Raw genomic sequence first — 22455 nt, 5'->3', positions numbered from 1 at the left:
TGTTTAACACATTTTATATTTCGTGTTTCAGAGTATATTAAAAGTCTTTAAACACAAACAAATATTTAAATACATACAAACTTTTAACAATATTCTTAAAAGTTTATTCTTCTTATTGTTCCCTAAATTTGCATATGCCTAGACAAAGGAATAATGAAGTATGTACTTAATTCTTGAAATCTTTAATCTGACAACCGTCTTTAAACATTCCAAACTTTTTAAATAAACATTTTGCAAAGGAAAGATTATAATTACCTGTTATTATAATAAACCTTGTGATTGGTAATAGCTTTGGGGCATTCAATCAACGGTTATAGTTGATAAGAGGGATGGCTTGTAATACGTTAATACTTGGTTTAAATACTTTTATTATATTCTGAAACACGAAATATGAAATGCCTTAAAAATGTTTATCCTGATACTTGATACTGATTCGTTAAATTGATAAATATAATTTCATTTATAACTGTAATAACAGTTAGTTTCCACGTTAACAACAATAAACAGAATAATTTAATTTGGACGTTACGAATTGTCCGTTACGAATTTGTATAGTTACGAACTGTCGCTGTTACGAATTGTCCGTTACCAACTGTCCGGTTACGAACTGTCGCGTTACGAGATGTCATGGAACCGAAAGTACACCTCTCTGTTTTAATCCGTTGTTTATTTCAAAGGTCTCCGAGTATTATCGTCCAACTATCACTTCACATCGTAACCTTTCAATACACATCCGTACCAAATTGACTAGTTTTTTTGGAAAGCCTAGTTCCTGCATGGCTGTTCACAGTCTAACCCTACATACTCTATCAAAGTTGTCAGCCTGTTTTCATATGAATACCTTCCTTTCCCAAACAATATTCTACAGTTTTACACGAATAAAAATCAAATTTGTGAACAAAGTAAGTTATCAATCGAAGTAGCACAGAAAAGGACAATAAATATCGTTCCCATACCACCAGATTGACAACAAGTGGAATTTTTTCTTTAATTACAACCTCCCGAGTTAAGAGAATTTTAAATAATTCACAACCCATCTGCTCAGCGTGGTAAAAGTTCCAACAAGAAAGATTCCTTAGTACTCAACAAAAGGGTAAATGAATTAAAATGTATAAACATTTTCAATTTCTTTGCAACACGAAAATGCAGCAGCTGCATAATACTCTGGTTAAATCGGAGAGTGCAGGAAGAGTCTACACCGGTTTCGGGTCTATACCGGATCCGGAAAAAAACCTCAGAAACCGGTATAGACTCTTCCTACACTCTCCGATTTAACCAGAGTATTATGCAGCTGCTGCATTTTCGTGTTGCAAAGAAATTGAAAATGTTTATACATTTATTAATTCATTTACTCTTTTGTTGAGTACTAAGGAATCTTTCTTGTTGGAACTTTTACCACGCTGAGCAGATGGGTTGTGAATTATTTAAAATTCTCTCATCTTAATTTCCTCGGCATCCTGTATGATTTATAATTTTTGAAAATCTCGGGAGGTTGTATTCCACCTGTTGTCAATCTGGTGGTATGGGAACGATATTTATTGTCGTTTTCTGTGCTACTTCGATTGATAACTTACTTTGTTTTTCGGTAGATGGCTCTAGTACATCCGTGACATTTCGTTATTTGCAATTCGGAAGGGTCCAAAGTCCAAAGTATGATGCCTGGGGAAATCGGAGAGAAGAGGATATGGGACTACTGATAAGGAGGAAAAAACCTCCGAAACCGGTATAGACTCTTCCTGCACTCTCCGATGTAACCATAGTATTATGCAGCTGCTGCATTTTCGTGTTGCAAAGAAATTGAAAATGTTTATACATTTCAATCTGTGGTTGGATGAAACTTCATGTTCTGGTAATTTTCAAGGAGGTTTTACCAATTAGTAAGCCATTTTTCTTTAGATAATAATTTGGAATATGTGTCAGTATAATAAAGCTGATGAATTGTGCAACAAAATCAAATAAAACTTAACAATATTGACTGTATTATTATTCAAAAACATTTAAAATTTTGCCGCCCTTGGCATGTGCCCCCTATGCCAATCTTAAGTTTTAGGACTCATCTTAACTATAGGTTTAGTTGAGCGAAGTCCTTTCTTCAAGCTGTTCACATGTAAAGTCTGCATACCGTGGCCGTTATTTATACTTTTGATTTAGGAATATAAAAAAGTCTAATTAAAACGATATTAACAATATATTTCTTATATTTACAATCATTTACACAGCTTATTTACCTAGCCCTACAGAAACGTAAGAAAATAAATGCGTAAAAACAATTATTCTTATTTGATATATCTAGCTATCCATGAAATCGCAAAATAATGTGATTATTGTCATATTTTCTTAAATGGATTTTTACAACATCCGTGATGTACAAAAATGGTCTAAAACCAAGAACCTTAGATACAAGAGGCTTGTCAAGTTTCTATATCCTACCTTGGAAAGGCAATCTAACAAATAAAACATTTTACCGTTGATTGATGTATTGAGGGCTTATGACGATTTTACTTAAAATAAAATCATATTCAGAACAAAAATTAAAATCAAAGGTAGGTATGTGAAAAACAATTCAATTAAAGTTACTGCTCCTATCCCTATCCATATGTTTAACAACTACTCAAACTCTTTCATTACATACAGGCATCCGGAGAGCAGACGAAGAGGATCCGGAATTGTCAAACCACTTGCATCAACTTCGTCTTCATCGAGCCAATCGGCATCCTAGACGATAACCTCACAAAAAGTGATAGATACCACAAACTTGCTTGGGGTTTGAAGGATTCAGCAGGGTGGTGGCAGGAAACCCGGAAAACAGATTTTAATGCAATCCTCGAGCGAGAACAGCAGGATTCGTCCGCGCTTTTAATTTATTGCAAGAAATATTGCGATTCACGGAAGTGAGTGATATATACCATGAAAGATTAGGTTCTGCTGGATCTTACAGGCTATCTTCAGGCTTTCTATATTCCCCTGAAACATAGTTGTAAATTTTCATTTCCCACCCGACTTTGGCAAGTGTCTCCCCAGCGTGCTGAAAATTATCTTTTTCCAAATTATCATCAATAATAATTCATTTTTTATCGAGATTAGCAAAATGTTCATGCTGCATCACTAGCTTCACGGTGTTCGATCTGTCATCATTAAAGGTTGAATGCAGTCACCGATAAAAATGGTTCGAAATCATAAGCATGGGTGTTCGATGTGGAGGATGTTTCCACCTCCTTATAGAATATATGTGTGTCAGTCCGCTGTAACCAGCAGCTTCTTCCTTACCAAAACCGTCAAAATCCACGTTCGTACTGGCGAATACAGAAGAAATAAATTTGTATATACCGCTCTGCCACAACCCAGTCATGGTCACGTAAAAGTACTCTGTATTCCATATGCACTAAAAGAAGGCACTGACTTTTCACTACCAGTAAAGCTAATGGTACACGGGTCTTATCATCTTGAGAGAGAACAAATACTTGCTGCGGTTCCAAAAGCAACGCGAGAAATTCCAAGGACCTAATTCTATTTAATAGTGCAGAATTCGCCGTCCTCGTGCTTTTCGTACATCTCGGTCTGTATTCTTGCTAACTTTACACGTATGGTTTGTACGTGCCTCCCTCCATCTTGAGTGTTAGAAACACGTGGAAGTGCACTAAGATGTGCCGCTTCGAGGTATTTAAAATCCCATCAATAACAGCCTCTCATGCAGATCGGGGAGCATAAGACGATTTACGGCAGCAAGATTATTTTTATTATGTTCAATTTTCGTAAGATTTTCTTTGACTCGAAATTTTTTGCACGCTTGGCACTTTCTCTTTTTTTAACATTTTTCTTCTTCTTTCAATTCTTTATCTGGTATGTCTTTCTTTTCAAGTTTTTCTTTTCTCTAATTTTTTGTTTAATGGTCTCAGGATAGTTAGGTTTCTGGTTGACTGGTGGGGTGGATTCCCAGCATATTTTAAGCTTAGCTTAAGCTGATCATTAAGATATTAGTAAAGGTTTCTTGAATAAATTCCAATTTGTTTTTAATGAATCAAGCGTAAATAAATTATTTCAGAAAATAGGGTGAGAAATACTGGCGAGTGATCGGACTTAGACCTGGATCCCGCGTACCAAAAAAAAGCTGATTAATAGCAAGCTGAAAATTTGTTAACAGCTTAACGGTGTCTAGTCGGACAAACTTTGATGTATGGGAACACTGGTACAGGAAGTTTTAATTGTGGAACACGTTAAAAATTTGGAACGTCAGACTACAAAAACGTTCCATGTATTTTGTCGGACAGAACTTCCAATTGATTTTTTACCATTTCATTAAATTCTCATGCAAAAATCAGACTGGTGTTTATCACCAACTGGGTATTTTAATGAGTGGAACACGAAGAAAATGTCAAATGTCAGGAATCATGTTTGTTAGTATTAGCACTCTGATTTTTGCATGAGAGTTTAATGAAATGGTAACAAATCGATTGGAAGTTCTGTCCGACAAAATACATGGAACGTTTTTGTAGTCCGACGTTCCAAATTTTTAAACTGTACCATAATTAAAACTTCCCCTGTTCCAGTCTTCCAGTACATCAAAGTTTGTCCGACTACACACCGTTATGTTATTAACAAATTTTCAGCTTGCTATTAAGCAACTTTTTTTGTACGCGGGATCCAGGTCTAAATAGATGATTATCAGCTATTGGCGATGTCAAACAAAAGAGGCGACACTGTGCGGCAAAAATTCGAATTAGAGCAAGTAGTTATATAAGGCATAACAAGGTACCATAGTGTTAAAAAAATAAATGCAAACAATACTGTCCTGTAATTAATGCAGTCATTTTTGTTCGGAAGCAATAAGTATGCACTTTTTCCTCGAGATAAAAATGTACAATGTCGTTGGGCTTGTGAATTAAAAATTGGGAAACCAATAACAAACATGGTATGAAGGAGTGTTAACAACATTTTTATCTATAATAAAATGTAATAAATGCTTGTTATGAAATTTCAATTACATGTTTGCACGTTACTCTTTTGTCCGGCTTTACAAATATATTGCCACCCACTGATTTACTAACACATCTACAATTACTTCATGTGGCGCGTTATTTAAATATCTGGATTATAGACAGAGACCCACTAACTTGTCACACACAAAAATGCGGCCAGCATTTAAAAACGCCTCGCTTTCTGTTAACGGTCTTGCTATGTCGCCTATATTTAAAAATATCCACAAGAGGACCTTTACTATCTTTATTTTCCATTATTAAACCAACTAAAAAATCATTTAAGGAAATAAAGATTGCTTCACTTAAAACGATATTTTACGTGCTACAGCTAAGGCAGTTTGTTTTGTTTTCCTACGTGCTCTATCAGCTGGGCATCCGTCAAAGCGCCCTCTATAGTTCGTTTACATCCCCAATACCTTTGGTTGTACAAAAAACAAGGCGGTCTGGATGTTTCTTCCGTCTAAGGAACCAAGAAACTAAATGTTATTGTTAAAATTTGCGCGATCCGGCAACTCTCTTGTGACGAGGATTCGTGGCCTAAAATTGATCTCAATTTTGAAGAATGTTAAAAAGTAACAGTGTCAATGACACTTCAAAACCTTCACAAAATTGTCAGAATAATAAAATTGTATAAGATAATGACAAGATTGAGACCATTTGAGATATACTAATAAACATCACTGTTTCGCCAGGGTTTAATGCTAAAGAATCATTTAATTCACCCTCGAATTTTGACGGTTCCAATTTTGCAGTCCTCTCCTGGGGCAAAGCCCCAGGGATCAGTGGGATAGCGATCAATCACGGCAAATGCGCGACAATAACGACCAATCCTGGCAAACGTAGGACGCCGTTAACTGTCATTCATCTGCGCAAAGGGCTAAAATTTTTGATGCGCCGTCACCAAAATGGAACATAGAGAACCAAGGACTTTCGCGGAGTAACCTTACTGATTCTTTAGCATTATACTGTGGTTTCATTACGCTAATTCTGCTACGACCCTATCAAAATGAATTTTTAATAACCCTATAATGAATCTTATACAAAATTGAATATGTTTCTTTGATAAATATAAATTTCTTATTTTGAATTGACTTTTTATTTTAAATAGAACAAACAACTTGCTTTAGAAATTTTAGAAAATAAAAGTTACCTTACAACACGTTTATGACTTGTTGAAAAACAAGAAACGTCAGAAAATTTGAAAACATTTTAAAATATCATATGGAAATACTCGGCCTAGTATTATCACAAAAATACTAAAATTATTGAGTGACACCAAAATATACCATGATAATTTCAAATATACGGTTTTATAATTGTTTCCAGAAGTATATAATATATCATCGGATATTATTACCAAAACCAAAATCATGCCGGAATCCTTTCAGCTAACAGATTCCAAGCTTTTATCACTTGTTGTTTGGTATATTCCACGGGCCACAATGTGCAAAACACTACATTAGAAGACTGCACATAAAATTTATTTGAAGGCTGAGAGTCGATTCTGCTTGTGGCTTGCTCTTCTGTAAGTCCATTTCGTGTTTCTAACCTGTTTATAGCTTCTGCTCTTGATATTACAGTAGTCCACACCTTAAACAGTTTAAAGAGAGAAGATATATCAATAAATCGGAAAAAAGTAATAATAATTATAGGAGGCTGAACATGAACATTTAAATCACGTAGGTTGGCAAACTCTGTAATCCATCGAGTCGTGATCGTCCCGGTAGAAGACACTACGAAGTCCAAAATAACAGATCTGAGAAAACGAACATTTAGGGCGGATTTCTCATAACTACGTTAATCTACAGTTCAACTGACTGCGGTTCAACGGTGATCTTAGGTTATTCGGTTATATCCAATTCTCATTGGCAGTTCAGTCGTGGTTCACGTTCTACGGCTTAATCTTCGTTGGCAATGCAAAAATCCCTAGATTCTAGTAAGTTTATTGGTAGGTTGGTAGAAGTATGCTTCATGTTGGTAAGGGGCGACGTGAAATTTGACATGACAGTTTAAATTAAATTTATTTAATTACAGCGTGGTATTGTTATTATTGTTTATTTTGTTTGCGTGTTTGTGATTTTATTAAAATGGCGAAACGCGTTACCAATTTTAGCAAAAACGAGGAAACTCTACTATTAGATTTAGTACTTAAATATAAGGACATACTTGAATGCAAAAAAACCGATACGAGTAACAATAAAATAAAGTGGGAAGTGTGGATGCAACTCACTAAAGAGTTTAATTCCGTCAGTGGGGAAACGACGAGGGATGTAAAAGGACTTAAAAACAAATATGAGAATATCAAAAAACGGACCAAACAAAAATTTGCGGGTATAAAGAAGTACGCAAGTGGAACTGGCGGGGGTCCACCACAAAATCCCGTTTTTACAAACACCGATGAGGCTTTACATGAGATCATAGGCCCGCAAATTACTGGTACACAGTCCAGTTATGACTACGATTCGAAGGGTATGTATATATTTTTCCATTATATTAGTTTAAAACCTTTTTTAAATAGGTAGCATGTGTTCACTTGCCATTGCTGCAAATAATGTGTTATATAAAAGTTAGTGTGTGTCATGCAATGAACTGTCAGTGTAATGAGTAGTATTATTGATATTTTGGAATACTTATCCAATTTTAAAAATATTTTTTTATTATAGAAAGAGCAATGCCAGGACACGCCACCTTCAAAAGTCTGGACAGCCTGTCAAACTTTCTTCCTTCTACAAGTGGTATGTATATATGTATTTTTTATTCACTTCACACTTATGTTCAAGGTAAAGGTTTTTTAATTAGCACATGTTCAGTTGCAAGTAATATGCAGGGGCTTAGGATCACACAAACGTAACTACAATTTTATTTTTAATTAACTACAATTGTACATTTTATTTTCTTTATTTCTGTGTACAGACATATCAGGGTTGAACATTATATGTAAATAATGTAGATATGCATTTGCAAATCAGAACGAAAGAAGGTGCATGTACGTTCATTTGAATCTTAAATAGGTTGAAGTTTGATATGTCTGTCTGTACACAAAAATAACGAAAATATTAAAAATGTAGTTACATTTGTGTGATCCTAAACCCTTGTATGTTATATGAAAATTAGCCAATAGACAACTGATATTTTGGAATACTTACTCAATTTTAAAAATGTTTTTTATTGTAGAGAGAAAAATGCCAGGACCTTCCACTTCCAAAGGTCTGGATAGGTTGACAAACTTCCTTCCTTCTACAAGTGGTATGTATATATGTATTTTATTCACTTCACTTATGTTCAAGATAAGGTTTTTAATTAGAATATGTTCTGTTGCCATTATTGCATGTAATATGTTATATGAAAGTTAGCCAATATACAACTGATATTTTGGAATACTTATTTCAATTTTAAAAATATTTATTGTTGTAGAAAGAACAATGACAGGACCCTCCACCTCCAAAGGTCTGCAAAAGCCATCAACAGCCAGAGGTATGAATAGGGAGGAAAACTTGCTTACTTCTACTAGTGGTATGTACAGTTACGATCACTGAATAGTTTACACCCTAATTTTTATATTGTAATACTGTAAAATTGCAGTGTCATACGGATCTGATAAATGTCAAAGTCAGTAAATTTTAAAAAGTCAATACTTCTCAAAAATTTTCGCGTGTTGAAAAATAAAATAAAACAATATCAAACTCCTCCAAAAATCTCTTTTGTATGCTTTCCATTTTGTTAATTTTTTTTATTTAGCTTAATGCCTCGACAACTAATGGCCCTTGGCGTTTTTGTTAAATTTTATAAAATATATTTATATTATTTTGATTTTTTTAATTTTAATCAACCTATTCTAGATACACCACTGGTAACGTCACTTTGACGTAAAAGATGCATTTAAACGAGGTAAAATTTAAAAAAATCAGCTCCTAGATACGTAAGCCTGTACTGTAAACTATTCAATGATCGTAACTGTACATATTTGATTCATTTCACTTATGTTTGAGATAAACGTTTTTTCATTAGTATATTGATGGTTAAATACTGAAAAATCATAAGTCAAAATCTACAACTTTTCAGGAGAGTGAACAAACTTTGCTGCTTAGTGCATGTTTTTTTTACTGTATTTATTTAATTATTACTTTGAAACAAACATGCCAAAACTGTTCGTTTATTCAGAAACAGAACTGTTTCTGAGTTCACCTGTTCATCAGAAAAGAAAAAAAAACGTGTACTAAGCAGAAGTTTTTTGGCTCTCCTGAAAAGTTGTACATTTTATGTACCGTCGTGTAAATTGTATTTAACTGTCGATATGTTGCTGTTACTGCATGTAGTTGCTAATTTTCATTTAATTATGTTACAATTTTCATTTAACATATTACGTTAGATGAAAATTAGCATATTATGCCCTTTAACATATTGTTAAATGAAAATTAGCCAATAATAATATTGATATTTTGGAATACTTAGCCAATTTTAAAAATATATTTTATTGCAGAAACAGAAATGCAAGAGGCTAAAGGTCTAAATAGGGAGGAAGATTTGCTTTCTTGGACAAATGGTATGTAAATATTTGATTCGTATCACTTATGTTTAAGATATAATATGTTATGTAACCCTTTCAGTCACCATGTTCATTTAAACAAACATAAATTTTTTTGTGGGTATTTATTTCACATGTGCGACGCTTGAGTCACCATTGTCATTTTGACAAACATAAATTTTTTTTATTGAGTTTATGAGCAAGATTTTTTGTTTATAAACCTTTTAAAAAATCATATAACTCAACTTCCAAGTTTTATATTTTTATCTTTGCAAACAAAAACTCATTCCGGAAAGGGTTAATTAGTATATATGTATGTTGCTGTTACTGCAAGTAATATTATGTTAAATGAAAGTTAGCTAATAGGTATTAATATTGATATTTTAGAATACTTGTTTAATTTAAAATTTTTTTTTTTCAGAAATAGAAGAAATTTCTTTTTTGGTGGGAAGCAGCGATGAAGATATCTTTAACAATGAAGATATGAACGAAGAATATATTATTATAGATGAGCCCATTAAAAACGAAAATCGCCAACAGAATGACCCTGGTAATTTACATTTAGTACAGTAATTTTAGTTACAGTAATTTTTCCATATTATAAACAAGTTGGTTTAAAATGTTTCGTTTACAGAATCTCTTATTGGCCAAGAGGATTGGTCAACATATACTCCAAAGATGCTAAAGCAGAAAAAAGCAGAACCGCTTCGTTTAGGTAATACTTAAATATTTTTAAACTTTAGTTTTTTAATAGGTAGATTACTGAAAGGTTTAAGCAGTGTTTGCCTGAGTATGTTAAGGATCGAAGAAGATTGAATTTTAGCTCATAATATTCATTTTATTTTAATATTATTTTCAAGAAAAATTCATTTTTAACTTGTATTATCGTTAGCATAACATCCAGTAAATAATTAAAAAAAAAGAAAAACAAATAAAAAACAATTTAATTCATTAATTGTAAAAATTTTCCACTTGTTACAGGGACCAAAAAGAATTTAAAAAATACAGTGGCGAAATGGGGGCAAGCCAAGGAGGGTCATATACGCCAACAAAACTCATGCCTTAAAGCACAGCATGAAAGGAAGATGCTGATAATGGGAATAGTGGCCAAAAAGAAAATCACGATGATGGAGGAGGAAGCAGCACGGAATAAATTGGAACATGAGAAAAGAATGGAATTGATGGAGAAGACAATGGCACTGATAGAACAAGAAGCAGAAGAAAGAAAAGAAATAATGAAAAAATATTTAAAAAAATAAAATTAATAAAAATTATTTGAGTACATTAATGTGTTTGTAGTACCCATCCCTATAATTTTTTTAAACTACCCAACCCAGTTACTGAATGCTACTTTAAAAAATGGCATGCATTGTAACACACGGAAATTTACTATATCGGTTCACTAAACTCGGACACAACAGGCTAGGGAGTTTAGTAGGTAATTTTTATGTTTTTGGCCAATTTTGCCAAAATTACAAACTATTTAGTAATTATTAACCATTTAGTAATTATTTTTTTTGCCAAATTACTTACTAAAATCACTAGCCAGTTGTGTCTGAGTTTAGCGAACCGACTATAACTGTAATTTTGTATATTATGTAATTAAATATTTCAATTTTTGTGTTAGATATAAATAACATTCAAAATGTTTTAATACAAAATGATTTCAGTTTATTCCTTGGTGGGGTTACACAATTGTAAATATAAAATAAAAAAACTGGGTTCTAAAAATTTTTTTATTTATTTATCAGGTAATATAAATACAGAGTAGGAATAAATGTAATAAAAAGAAAATATTTAAAATGGGAAGACTATATTTGTATTATAATTATAAAATTAGCCATAGAAAAAAATTATTATAATATTTTAATATATACAGGGTGTCCGATTAAGTCGGCACCATATGGGAAACTTTTTTAATTTGATGAAATAAGTTATTCTTTGTATGTAAATGACATACTCTTAATTCTTAACGATAAAATCATTGGTTTTAGAGATATTTAAAATTAAAAACGAAGAGGCATAATACATTAATCAAAATAACAGTGCCATTTCATTAACTTCAGATATCTCTAAAACTAATAACTTTACCGTTATGTATGAAGAGTATATTTATTTATTATTATACGGGATAACCCCATTAACAGTTAAAATTTACAATAAAACTTAGGATTTAAAACATAAATAATTACCTATAGTATAAAATCACTAATAAAAGTTCACTACATACCAAAAAAATCAAGTGTACCAATATACAGTCCATCTAATTTACTTACCGTTGCACATCATTATCTACATTAGAGATCTAAGTTGACATTGCTGCCCAATTACAAAAAATTCTTGAATTCATTTTAAATCAAATACATCACACAATTTTTGCGGAAGTGGATTATACAGCAGAACAAATTAATATTCAATGTAAATAAATAAAAACTTTAGAAATAGAAAACAAGAATGAAGTTATAATCTTACGTTAAAGTATATAATAAAAAAGGTAAATATAATGAAAGAAATACTTATAGTAAAGAATATAAACAAATATGAAGTGTCATCACCACAACTGTCAAATAAATGTTACCAATTTATGCCTAAATATCACCTGCATTCGATTATAGTTACAGTGTATTCCGAACAAATGTGCTTCATAAAAACGCTGTATAATCCATTTATACAAATTAAATGAAACATTATTGTGTATTTCTTTAAGTTGACAATAATAGAACTCTTTAAATATTATTTCCACGCGTATATAATAAAATATGTCTAGTGGCTGTAATGCCAGTGTACTCGGCAAAGTGCAAAAAAGAACACACCTGCCGCCTAAATATTTTGTGTTGGTATCATGTGACGTCACGGGCTATGACGCGGATGACGTGCAACGGTAAATAAATTAGATGGAGTATACATAATATCACAAAGCAGAAATCTTTTTCTAGAAAATTATAACCCACAAAACAACTCTTTTTCATGGACTAGAAAAAACTTAGTTAATTTTCAATCAAACTATCAAAATAGTTAATTAACGATAACCTCACTGTATTATCACGATTATGATTGAACATGTTTATTTCATTTTCTACAAAAGTTTCAGCTACATATTGCTGGAAAAATGGTATCTCATCAGGCATATTGTCATTGTTTGCCATTGCAATATTATGCAATACAGCACATGTGACAACAATGGCTTCAACTTTTGTAGATTTCACACGAAGACCATATGCTAACACAGGGAATCTTCTCTTCCATACCCCAATGCATCGTTCAATTGGATTTCTTGTGCGAATCTGCGATTCATTAAACAAATTTTCAGCTGGAGTTCGTGGATTTGCTAAAGGAGTAATAAGATAAGGTTTTATGCCATAACCACTATCTCCTACAATAACTGAATTTCCAAAATCACCATTTTCAAATTCTTCTTTGATCCTCGAAGATCTGAAAATATGCGAATCGTGTGCACTTCCAGGCCAGCGACAAACAATATTTTGAATATTCAACTCACTGTCACAAATCAGCTGAAATGAAAAAAAAATATATATATATATATATATAGGTATATTTATATAATACAGTGATGAGCGTGCTAATAACCGGCAAAACAACGCAAAAGATGGAAAACATAATACATTGCGAAACAAAAAGAGATGGAACTAGTGGAAATGGAAATGATCGTTATAAATGTACAAGTTAACATTACATTACATAGTTTCACACCTTTAAACGTCTGTGACAGGAGTATTTTATAAAATTCACAGTGACACTTGTCATACTCTTCCGATACGTCTAAAGATGGGAAATTATGTAATGTAATGTTAATTTATTCATTTGTATCAATAATTTCCACCTCCACTAGTTTCATCCCTTTTTGTTTCGCAATGTTTTATGTTTTCCATCTTTTGCGTTATTCTGCCGGTTATTAGCGCTCTCATCACTGTAAATATATATAAACATAGTTACAATTTATATCGATTTGTGGCAAAGTAATGTAAGTAACATTTTTGGTGAATTATATGTTTTTCCATTAAACTAACACTATTATTGTTTAGAAGGAACTGCCAAAGTGTAGTAAGTCTATACATATGTATATTATTATGTAAGTCTATACATAATACGTAATATTATTATGTATAAAGAAATTCTAGGCTTACTACACTTTGGCAGTGCCTTCTAAACAACAATAGCATTAGTTTAATGGAAAAACATGATTTTCGCCAAAAATGTCTCTTACGTTACTTTGCCAAAAATGTATCAATATGTTAGATATATTGGTATACCTGAATGTTGAAAGAAAAAAAATTTTTCCTGTTTCTGTAGAGTTCTGCTGTGTCACCTCCAGGAGATTGTATTCTTACATGTGTGCAGTCAACAGCCCCAACACATTTTGGAAATTTAGCGATTGAATAAAAACCATTTTTTACTGTTGACATTTGTTCCTGTGTTCTGGGCATTTTGATAAAATTATTTGCACGTATCGCAATTGCATGGCAAACTTTATGCACTGCCCTGCAAACACTGCTTTCACTAACACCATGTAAGTCACCAGACACTTTTAAAAAACAACCTGTTGCTAAAAATCTTAATGCAACCAGAACCATTTCGCTTGAAGTTAGTGCCTCATTCCTAAAAAAATAATATATTATAACTACTCCTGTACTAATACCTATTTGCAAAGAAGTATAAAATATTATATTCTATTATTTACCTGTTTGTATTGGAAGAAATATCCTCCGATATCATATCCACAATCTGTTCAACACATGCTTTTCCCATTCTGTAACGATTCCTAAATTCGGTATCATCCCATTTTTCAAATTGATTTTCACGAGTCCTATATACACGTTGTCTGTTAGGTTCCAACAATTCTTCAACTACTTCCAAAAATTCTTCATCGTCGCTCGTGAAATCCATTATAATATATCTTCTATTCTCAACACTACTTTTTAAACCAAATAAACACAAACAAATATGTTTAGTTATAATATCCACAGCAGATCTATTTTGTAATAACAAGTAAAATTAACAATAATAAAATAATAGGTTATATTTATTTATTATGACAAGACAGCGTTTCATGTCAAATTGAAATAATACTACGCATGCGTAAACCTTTGGTTCATCTGAACTCGCCTTGAACGGCCGAATTTCACCGTTCAAATTGAACGCAGTTTAAACCACCAAAATCGCGTGAACGGGAATTGAGAAAGACGATTTTGACTTTTAACTGTCGTTCACCAAAAGTTCAGGTTAAACTGGAGTTGAACTCGATATGAGAAATCGGCCCTAAGTGACTTCTGTCTGACAACAAAATGGCAATTTTGAGCTTATGCATATTCAGTGACTTAGGCAACCAACTCAACGTACAACGTACAACTCAATTTTGGCAAAAGTGGACTTAGTGAGCTTTGCCGGGACGACGACGAAATTTCACCTAATGACATCACAATTATTATGATTTGACATTGTCAATTTATATGTAAACAAAAATTTTTCAAATATATTGTTTTCATTCATTTTACAAAAATGTGAAAACCTTGAATTATCCATGTCTGTCTGTCCGTCCGTTTGTAAACACAACTTCTTCGTCATTAAACCAGATAGAATGACAAATGAGCTGTTTAATGAAAACTTATAACCCAATATCGTATACGCTGTGAGCTTCGCTGGTATCGCCAACTAGCGGATTACTAGTGCAACTTCGGTTGGAAATTGAATCCTGTAATATTAACAACGCACAGAAGTAATTAGATTGTAATCGATAGTTAATATCAGTAAGTACAAAATTTATTATTCATTATGATTATTTTTTTAAGGCTATGGGTACATAATTCGCAAATATTTTACGTGTATCCCTACTTTTTCTGTCTTTACACGGCAAATTACGTGTAGTAAAATTCACACTGGTATGGATATGTAAACATTACTACAATGTCATTCTACTTGAAAATGTCATCATTAATTTAAAGAGATGGGTTTTGAATGTTCTCGGGTAACTGTTATTTTTATAATTGCAAATTATTAATTCAGTTAATAAATGTGATCATTTTTTCACTAACTATGTATTCAGTGATTGTAATAATTTATTTGTACAACAAAGACTAATACTCAATCGAGAAAAGAGGAAAAGTGTTAAAGTGATTTTTTAATAATATATTGTTATGGAACGCTTACAATTTTGAACATCTTTAACAACAAAATACTTGGATTACAGAATATATTATCCTGATGTATTCTCTGCATTCGAGTGTTAAAAGTTGGTGTGAACACAAGTTGATTTGCTCTCTGGTGAAAAAAGTTGTTTTAGTACGGAAGTAAACATTGATTTTTGGTGAAATTTTCACAAAGTGTGTGGTGAATTCAACATTTCAACTGTAAGTCATCTTTCTGTTAATTTGATGCACGTAAGAGAGGAGATTTGCAATAATATTATACAGAACAATATTTTTTTAAGTTACAAATACAACAAACATTGAATATAACAAAAACGTGTATAATTAAACATTAATGAATATTTAATTACTGAAAGCCATAAATAAATTAGCAAACAGAAGTACGGCCAAATATTCTGCGACGTTGCCGGCGTGTGCAAAATATCTGAGACCTTACCAAAACGTAATTAAAAATAAGAAGATAATAATAATAATAATTACTATTAGACACAGGTTACATTTTCCTATTTTTTGTGTATATTGTAAGCTTTAAGTGAACTAAAAATATATTTTTCTCGCATTATATTGATAAAGATTTTCAGTCTAGAAAACAAACAACAAGACAAATAGATGAACAACGAAGAAAATAAAAAAGAAGGAAAAAGACACAAACCGGAGCACGACAGCTCGATTGAAGAAGACAAAGAAGAGCAACATAAAAGCAAAAAAGCTCCAGACACGCGCATAAAAAAAGTAAGTACAATATTAACGGACATGGAGGAGATTAAGATATTGCTGAGCCAGATGAGGCAAGAAATTAAAGAAGATATCCTGGAAAGCAAAACAGAGATTAAAGATGAAATCAAGGATATGAAAAACGAACTGGAAGATATTAAGCAGAAGCTTAAGCAAAACAAAGCAGAAACAGAAAATTTAAAAAGAGAAGTAGAAAAAAAAGAACAAAAATGGGAGAAAGAAAACGAAGAACTCAAAAAAGCGTTAACACTCATGGAGAATAGATTAGAGAAGATCGATAAAGAAAAAATACGCAATGAATTAATCATAACAGGAATTCAGGTAGATCTGGAAGATGAAGTTAGACTAAGAGAAAACATACAAAAAATGATGGAAACAGAGCTGCAACTGAAAATAGAAGTTAAAAGTGCGTTTAAGATAGGATACAATAAATGTATAATAGAAACGAAGAGCTGGGAAGACAAACAGAAAATACTGCAAGAAAAAGGTAAACTCAAATACACAAGAGACTGTAGAGAAATATACATAGATGCAGCGCTGACGTTCAAGGAAGCAAAGATACAAAAAGAAATCAGAGACATAGCAAAACAACAAAGAAGCAAAGGAGCAAAAGTAAAAATCAGATACCAGAAATTAGAAATAAATGACAAAGTGCTAAAATGGAATGCAAGAGAAAATAAACTTATAGAAATTGAAAATGTCCCAAAAAACTAGACAAAAGAGAATGGATGGATGAAAAGGAAACAGACAATGCAAACGAAGAGGTAAATGAGTCACGGTATATTCAAAATAATAAGAAAAATACAAAAAAAAGGAAGAGAATTAAAAAAATGACAAAAAAAATTGGAACATGGAACGTCAGGACACTGCTAGAAGAAGGAAAAATGGAAGAGCTAGCGACACAGTTGAAACAATACAATATAGATATTGCAGGAATTCAAGAAACCAGGTGGGGGGGACATGGAAAAATCGAAAAAGAAAATTATACAGTATGGTATGCTGGAGAAGAAAAACAAGGATATGGAGGAACTGCTTTTATTGTGTTAGGGGAAATGAGGCATAAAGTTATGGAATTTAAACCCATAAGTCAAAGATTATCATACATAAGAGTAAACAGCAAACCGAACAAGTTGTCCATAATAAATGTCTATGCACCCACAGAAAACAGTGATGACTTAATAAAACAACAGTTCTATGAAACACTAGAAGAAAATGCCGAAAAAATCCCGGGAGAAGATATATTAATTATTATAGGCGATTTCAACGCACAAATAGGTAAAGAAAAATTCTTTAGGGAGGTTGCAGGGGAAAACTCATTACATAGCACAACAAACAATAATGGAGAAAGATTATGTAATTTAGCAGCGGCATTAAACATGGACATAAGTAGCACGAGATATAAACACAAAAACATACACAAGATAACATGGATGAGACCAGGCAGTCTGGAGGGGAATCAAATAGACCATGTACTTATTAAAAAGTCACACAAACAGTCGATAAATGACGTGAGATCTCACAGAGGGGCAAACATCGATTCGGACCATATGCTAGTGATTGCAAAATGTAAAATAAAAACAACAAAGAATGAAAGACGAAAAGCACAGGGAGGATGGGACGTAGATAAATTGAAAGATAAAGGAGTAAAAAGAAGTTTTGTAAAAGAAGTAAATGTAGAGATGCAGTTCAAGGAGGAACAAGAAATGGAGGAGCAGTGGAGAAAAATCAAACAAGGAATAAACACTGCAGCAGAGAAAGTAGTTGGAAAATGCAAAAAGAAAGAAGAAACAATTGGTTTGACGAAGAGTGCAAACTAGCAGTGGACGAAAAGAATAAAACAAGATTGAAATGGCTAAGCACAGGTAAAGAAGAGGAACGAGAAAAATACCACGATCAAAGGAAAAAGACAAATAAATTGTTTAAATCAAAGAAAAATAAAAAAGTAGACGAAATTATGAACGAGATCGAAACAGAAAATAAGAGACACAATTCAAAACCACTGTACCAATACTTGAAGCTAGGTAGTAGAAAACGGACAGCTAATGTAGCCATAGAAGCAGAAACATGGCAGAAGTATTTCGAAGAAATGTATCAAGAAACGGATGTAGAAGAAGAAAGAGAAACAATAATGAACCCGGAACAAGGTGAAGAAGAAGAATTGACCTATACAGAAGTAAAAGATACAATATGCAAACTGAAAAACGGGAAAACAGCGGGAGACGACGGAATATGTGCAGAACTTATAAAATACGGGGGTGAAGCACTATACAGAAAGATTTATGAACTAATACAGAATATATGGAATAAGGAAACAATGCCCGAAGAATGGAAGAAAGGAATTATTGTGACAATCCCAAAACAAGGAGACCACAGGATATGTAAAAACTACCGAGCAATTAATTTACTGAATGTAACATATAAAGTACTGACTGGTATAATTAGAGACAGACTAACAATATACACAGAACAAAGCATAGGAGACTACCAGTACGGTTTCAGAAAAGGAAGATCCACGATAGATGCTATCCATACACTAAAACAAGCGATAGAGAAAACATACGAGTACGACGGAGAAGCACATATACTTTTTCTAGACTTTAAACAGGCTTTTGACAAACTAAGTAGAAGAAAAATGATCCAAGACTTACAAGAGAGCAAAATACCAAATAAAATTATAAGAATGATAGAAATGACAATGCGAGATTCCCAAGTAACAATAGACACCGGAAGAGAGAGAACAGAAATAATAAAAATTAAAAATGGAGTAAGACAAGGAGATGCGCTCTCAACTGTACTATTTATTCTATCATTAGATAAGATAATAAAAAAGTTGTCAAACACAGGAACTATAAATAAAAATACAGTACAAATAATTGGATATGCGGACGATATAACCATAGTAGCAACAGATAAAAAGGCATTAAAGAAAACCTTTCAAGAAATAGAAAACGAATCCAAACTAAGAGGACTGGAAATAAATGAAAATAAAACAAAATACATGAATGTAAGTAAAAAAAAGAAGACGCAACTGACAGAAATGACAATAGACGCACACAGCTTCGAAGAGGTTGAAACATTCAAATATTTGGGAGTATTAGTCAACAGAAGAAATGAAAGTGTAGATATGAAAAGAAGAATTCAAGCAGGAAACAAAGCATTCTACAGAAATAAAAAAATTTTCAAAGATAAGAAGATAAGCCGAAATACAAAAATGAAAATCTACAAAACGACCATAAGACCAATAGTGCTATATGCTTTGGAGACATTCACATTAACAGCAAGAGAAGAAGAGCAGCTGAAAGTTTTTGAGAGAAAAATTATGAGAAAAATTCTGGGACCAAAGAGGGAAAACGAAGAGGATGCAAGGCAATGGATGAACCACGAAATACAAGAATGGATGGGTCAAGAGAACATAGTAAGAGCAACAAAAGCACAGAGAATTAGATGGTATGGACACATAATGAGAAGAGAGAAGAACAATCCGTTAAGAGTTATAACCGAATGGATACCACCAGGTACAAGAACCAGAGGCAGGCCTAAACTCAGATGGAGACAACAAGTGGAAGAAGACTTAAGAAGTATGGAAATTAGAAATATAGGAAGCAAAATCAGAGAGAGAGAAGAATGGAGAAAGGTAGTGGAAACAGCGAAGTCACACCAGCAATTGTAAAACCAAAGTCAGAATGGGATGATCCCCCACAAAAAGGATCTTCAAGTGAAAACAGCTTCAGCTTCCTCGGGAGCGTACAGCTTGTATATATATATATATATATATATATATATATATATATATATATATATATATATATATATATATATATATATATATATTCTCTGCTTGGATCTTCCACAAATAATACACAATAAATAACTTTTTATTAAGTTCACGTCTTAAATCAATTATTTATCAAATACATTATATATCAATAATATATGTTGTAAGACAAAGATAGATTTGGAAAATATTACCACGGCATTGTGTTTATTTTTTTCGAATCCTGAAAAAACCAATAAATATTTTTGAAAAATTTGAACGCAGAATGAAAGACTAAATTATTACCGAGGGCCGAAAGTCCCTTAGAATAAATAAAAAGTTTATTTTGAATGATATATTTGAAATTAAAAATCACACTAAATTTTCTCTTAGTTTTTCACCCCTGTAACTTATTAAAATAAACATTATAGAAGTTCTCAGGGACTTTCGGCCCTCGCTAATAACGTGATATTTCATTCTGCGTTTACATTTTTCAAAAATACTTATTAGTTTTCTCAGGATTCGAAAAAAATGAATCCCCATTTGAATAGCATTGCAGCCGAAAATACGTACCGATCCTCTTAAGATTTTGCTTATCATTTTGACTGCGAGTATTAGTTTCCTTCTTCCGATACTTTCACAATTATCGTGTAGATGACGCTTAGATTTTAACAGATTAATTATATTATCTTCTTCTTCTTCTTCTCGTTGTCCTTATGCCCTATAGGAGTGTCGGACTTTGGTATCAGCTATCCATCTTTTACCCATTTCTTCCACGCCTTCCGGTCTCCTGCCATTTCCTTCGTCTGTTGCACTGTTATTCCTCTCTTGGTGCCGATTTCCTCGATTTGTTCCATCCACCCCTTTCTAGGTCTGTCCCTTTTTCTTTTCCCCTGTCTTTTGGCATCTGTCACTTTCTTTACTAGTCTGTTCTCGTTTATCCTAGTTATATGTCCAAACCAATTCAGTTTTCTCATTTCAATTTTTTTTTCTCTATTGGTTCTTGTCTTAGCACGTTTCTGATGTTTTCGTTCCTTTCCCTGTCCATCTTCGTCTTTCCAGCTATTTTTCTCAGCTGCTTCATTTTTGCTGCATTTATGGCACTTTCATGTCTTTTATTTGTAACCCATGTCTCGCTTGCATATAGAAGAGTTGGCACTGTGATTGTATTATATACATGTATTTTTGTTTCCTATCTGATTTTCCATTTTCCCAGTATCGTATTATTAATCGCGTAATATATTCTTGTAGCTTTCGTTGTAGGAAGGATACCTTAAACAAAAAATTACCTGGTCCTCCAGGTTGAGGGTTGAGACGTCAGGTTGGTTCCCGGTCACTTGTAAAAACCCGCATTTACCAAAAAGCCTAAAAGTTGCTCGGAGCTTCGGATGGATTAAACAGACAACGACAACAGCTACGAAAATGGACAATGAACATTGGCACTTGGAATGTACAGAGCATTAGCGGAAAGGTGGAGGAAGTCATCCAAGAAATTACCAAATTGAACATGGACATAGTTATCTTGACTGAAACAAAGAAGAAAGGATGTGGTACAGAGATATTGAAGAACTATGTACATATATAATATAGTGGGGTTGAGAAACATCAGCGAGCAAAAAGAGGTGTATCCGTAATGATACATAAAAAACATCAACGCAAAATAACAGATTTTGAAGCCGTAGATGAAAATATCATAAGAATCAACATGGCAATTAACCAAAAACCTGTCACTATTCTCGGTATATAAGCAGTCTCTGATGATCAGCCTTATGCTGTTAAAGACGAATTCTTTGAGAAAATCAATGACGAAATTACTAAAATTGGAAGTACTAGGGAAGTGATCATAGCAGGAGATCTGAATAGTAGAGTCGGACAGAAGGTAAACAACAAAGTGGTAGGTCCACATGGAGAAATATCCCAAAATGACAATGGTGAAAGATTAATTCAAATATGCGAAAACCATAAGCTAAAAATAACAAACGGGTTTTTTAAACACAAGGAGATACACAAATATACATGGATTCAGGTAACCAGAAATTTAAAATCGATCATAGATTACGTGACTAAAAAACAAAATACAACATTACAAGTAATGGATACAAGAGTATATAGAGGAGTATCATGTGATTCGGATCACTTTATGGTAAAGTCCGAAGTAGTTTTTCCGTTTAGATCCAAGAAAACAAAAGAACCACCTGAAGCCACAGAAATTTTTAACACAACAAATTACAACCTGGACAGCTTACAACATGAAAGTACGAGAACACTATATCAACGAAGACTAAATGAAAAATTAGAAGA

At 32.7% G+C, this 22455-nt stretch overlaps 3 protein-coding genes across 5 annotated transcripts in view; 1 reads left to right on the top strand and 2 right to left on the bottom strand.

Moving 5' to 3' along the window:
• Positions 1-2169: 2169 nt before the first annotated feature.
• LOC114329092 (bifunctional coenzyme A synthase) overlaps positions 2170-22455 on the bottom strand; it is a 30445-nt gene continuing 10159 nt past the window's right edge. Inside the window, exon 7 of the mRNA XM_028278104.2 lies at positions 2170-6566. Coding sequence (XP_028133905.1) covers positions 6345-6566 — 222 coding nt within the window. The 3' untranslated portion in view covers positions 2170-6344. The remainder of the gene's footprint in view (positions 6567-22455) is intronic.
• Positions 6848-10939, top strand: LOC126879071 (uncharacterized). Of its 3 annotated transcripts, none has more exons than XM_050641980.1 (8): positions 6848-6912; positions 7640-7711; positions 8151-8222; positions 8391-8489; positions 9457-9519; positions 9923-10051; positions 10136-10216; positions 10483-10939. In XM_050641980.1, the coding sequence occupies exons 1-8, from the start codon at positions 6891-6893 to the stop codon at positions 10758-10760; spliced, it is 816 nt and encodes a 271-aa protein (XP_050497937.1). In that variant the 5' UTR covers positions 6848-6890; the 3' UTR covers positions 10761-10939. The 3 variants fall into 3 exon arrangements, with proteins under 3 accessions (XP_050497937.1, XP_050497935.1, XP_050497936.1); XM_050641978.1 differs by lacking the exon at positions 6848-6912 and adding an exon at positions 7005-7445 and having other exon boundaries at positions 10483-10931; XM_050641979.1 differs by lacking the exon at positions 6848-6912 and adding an exon at positions 7007-7445 and having other exon boundaries at positions 8391-8450; positions 10483-10913.
• LOC126879072 (putative nuclease HARBI1) lies at positions 11224-18627 on the bottom strand. Its single transcript, XM_050641981.1, has 3 exons — positions 14201-18627; positions 13773-14118; positions 11224-13013 (listed from the first exon to the last, which is right to left on the bottom strand). The coding sequence occupies exons 1-3, from the start codon at positions 14404-14406 to the stop codon at positions 12489-12491; spliced, it is 1077 nt and encodes a 358-aa protein (XP_050497938.1). The 5' UTR covers positions 14407-18627; the 3' UTR covers positions 11224-12488.

This window comes from Diabrotica virgifera, chromosome 1 (genome assembly GCF_917563875.1).
Source record: "Diabrotica virgifera virgifera chromosome 1, PGI_DIABVI_V3a".
Classification (NCBI taxonomy): domain Eukaryota; kingdom Metazoa; phylum Arthropoda; class Insecta; order Coleoptera; family Chrysomelidae; genus Diabrotica; species Diabrotica virgifera.
This window is presented reverse-complemented; position numbering and strand designations above follow the sequence as displayed.

Coding starts and splice junctions, on each gene's coding strand:
- LOC126879072 (XM_050641981.1), bottom strand. CDS start 14,406: ATGGATTTCACGAGCGACGATGAAGAATTTTTGGAAGTAGTTGAAGAA. Junction 14,119..14,200: donor ATTTCTTCCAATACAAACAG/GTAAATAATAGA, acceptor TTATTTTTTTAG/GAATGAGGCACTAACTTCAA. Junction 13,014..13,772: donor TTTTTTCTTTCAACATTCAG/GTATACCAATAT, acceptor TTTTCATTTCAG/CTGATTTGTGACAGTGAGTT.
- LOC126879071 (XM_050641978.1), top strand. CDS start 7,064: ATGGCGAAACGCGTTACCAATTTTAGCAAAAACGAGGAAACTCTACTA. Junction 7,712..8,150: donor CTTTCTTCCTTCTACAAGTG/GTATGTATATAT, acceptor TTTTTATTGTAG/AGAGAAAAATGCCAGGACCT. Junction 8,223..8,390: donor CTTCCTTCCTTCTACAAGTG/GTATGTATATAT, acceptor TTATTGTTGTAG/AAAGAACAATGACAGGACCC.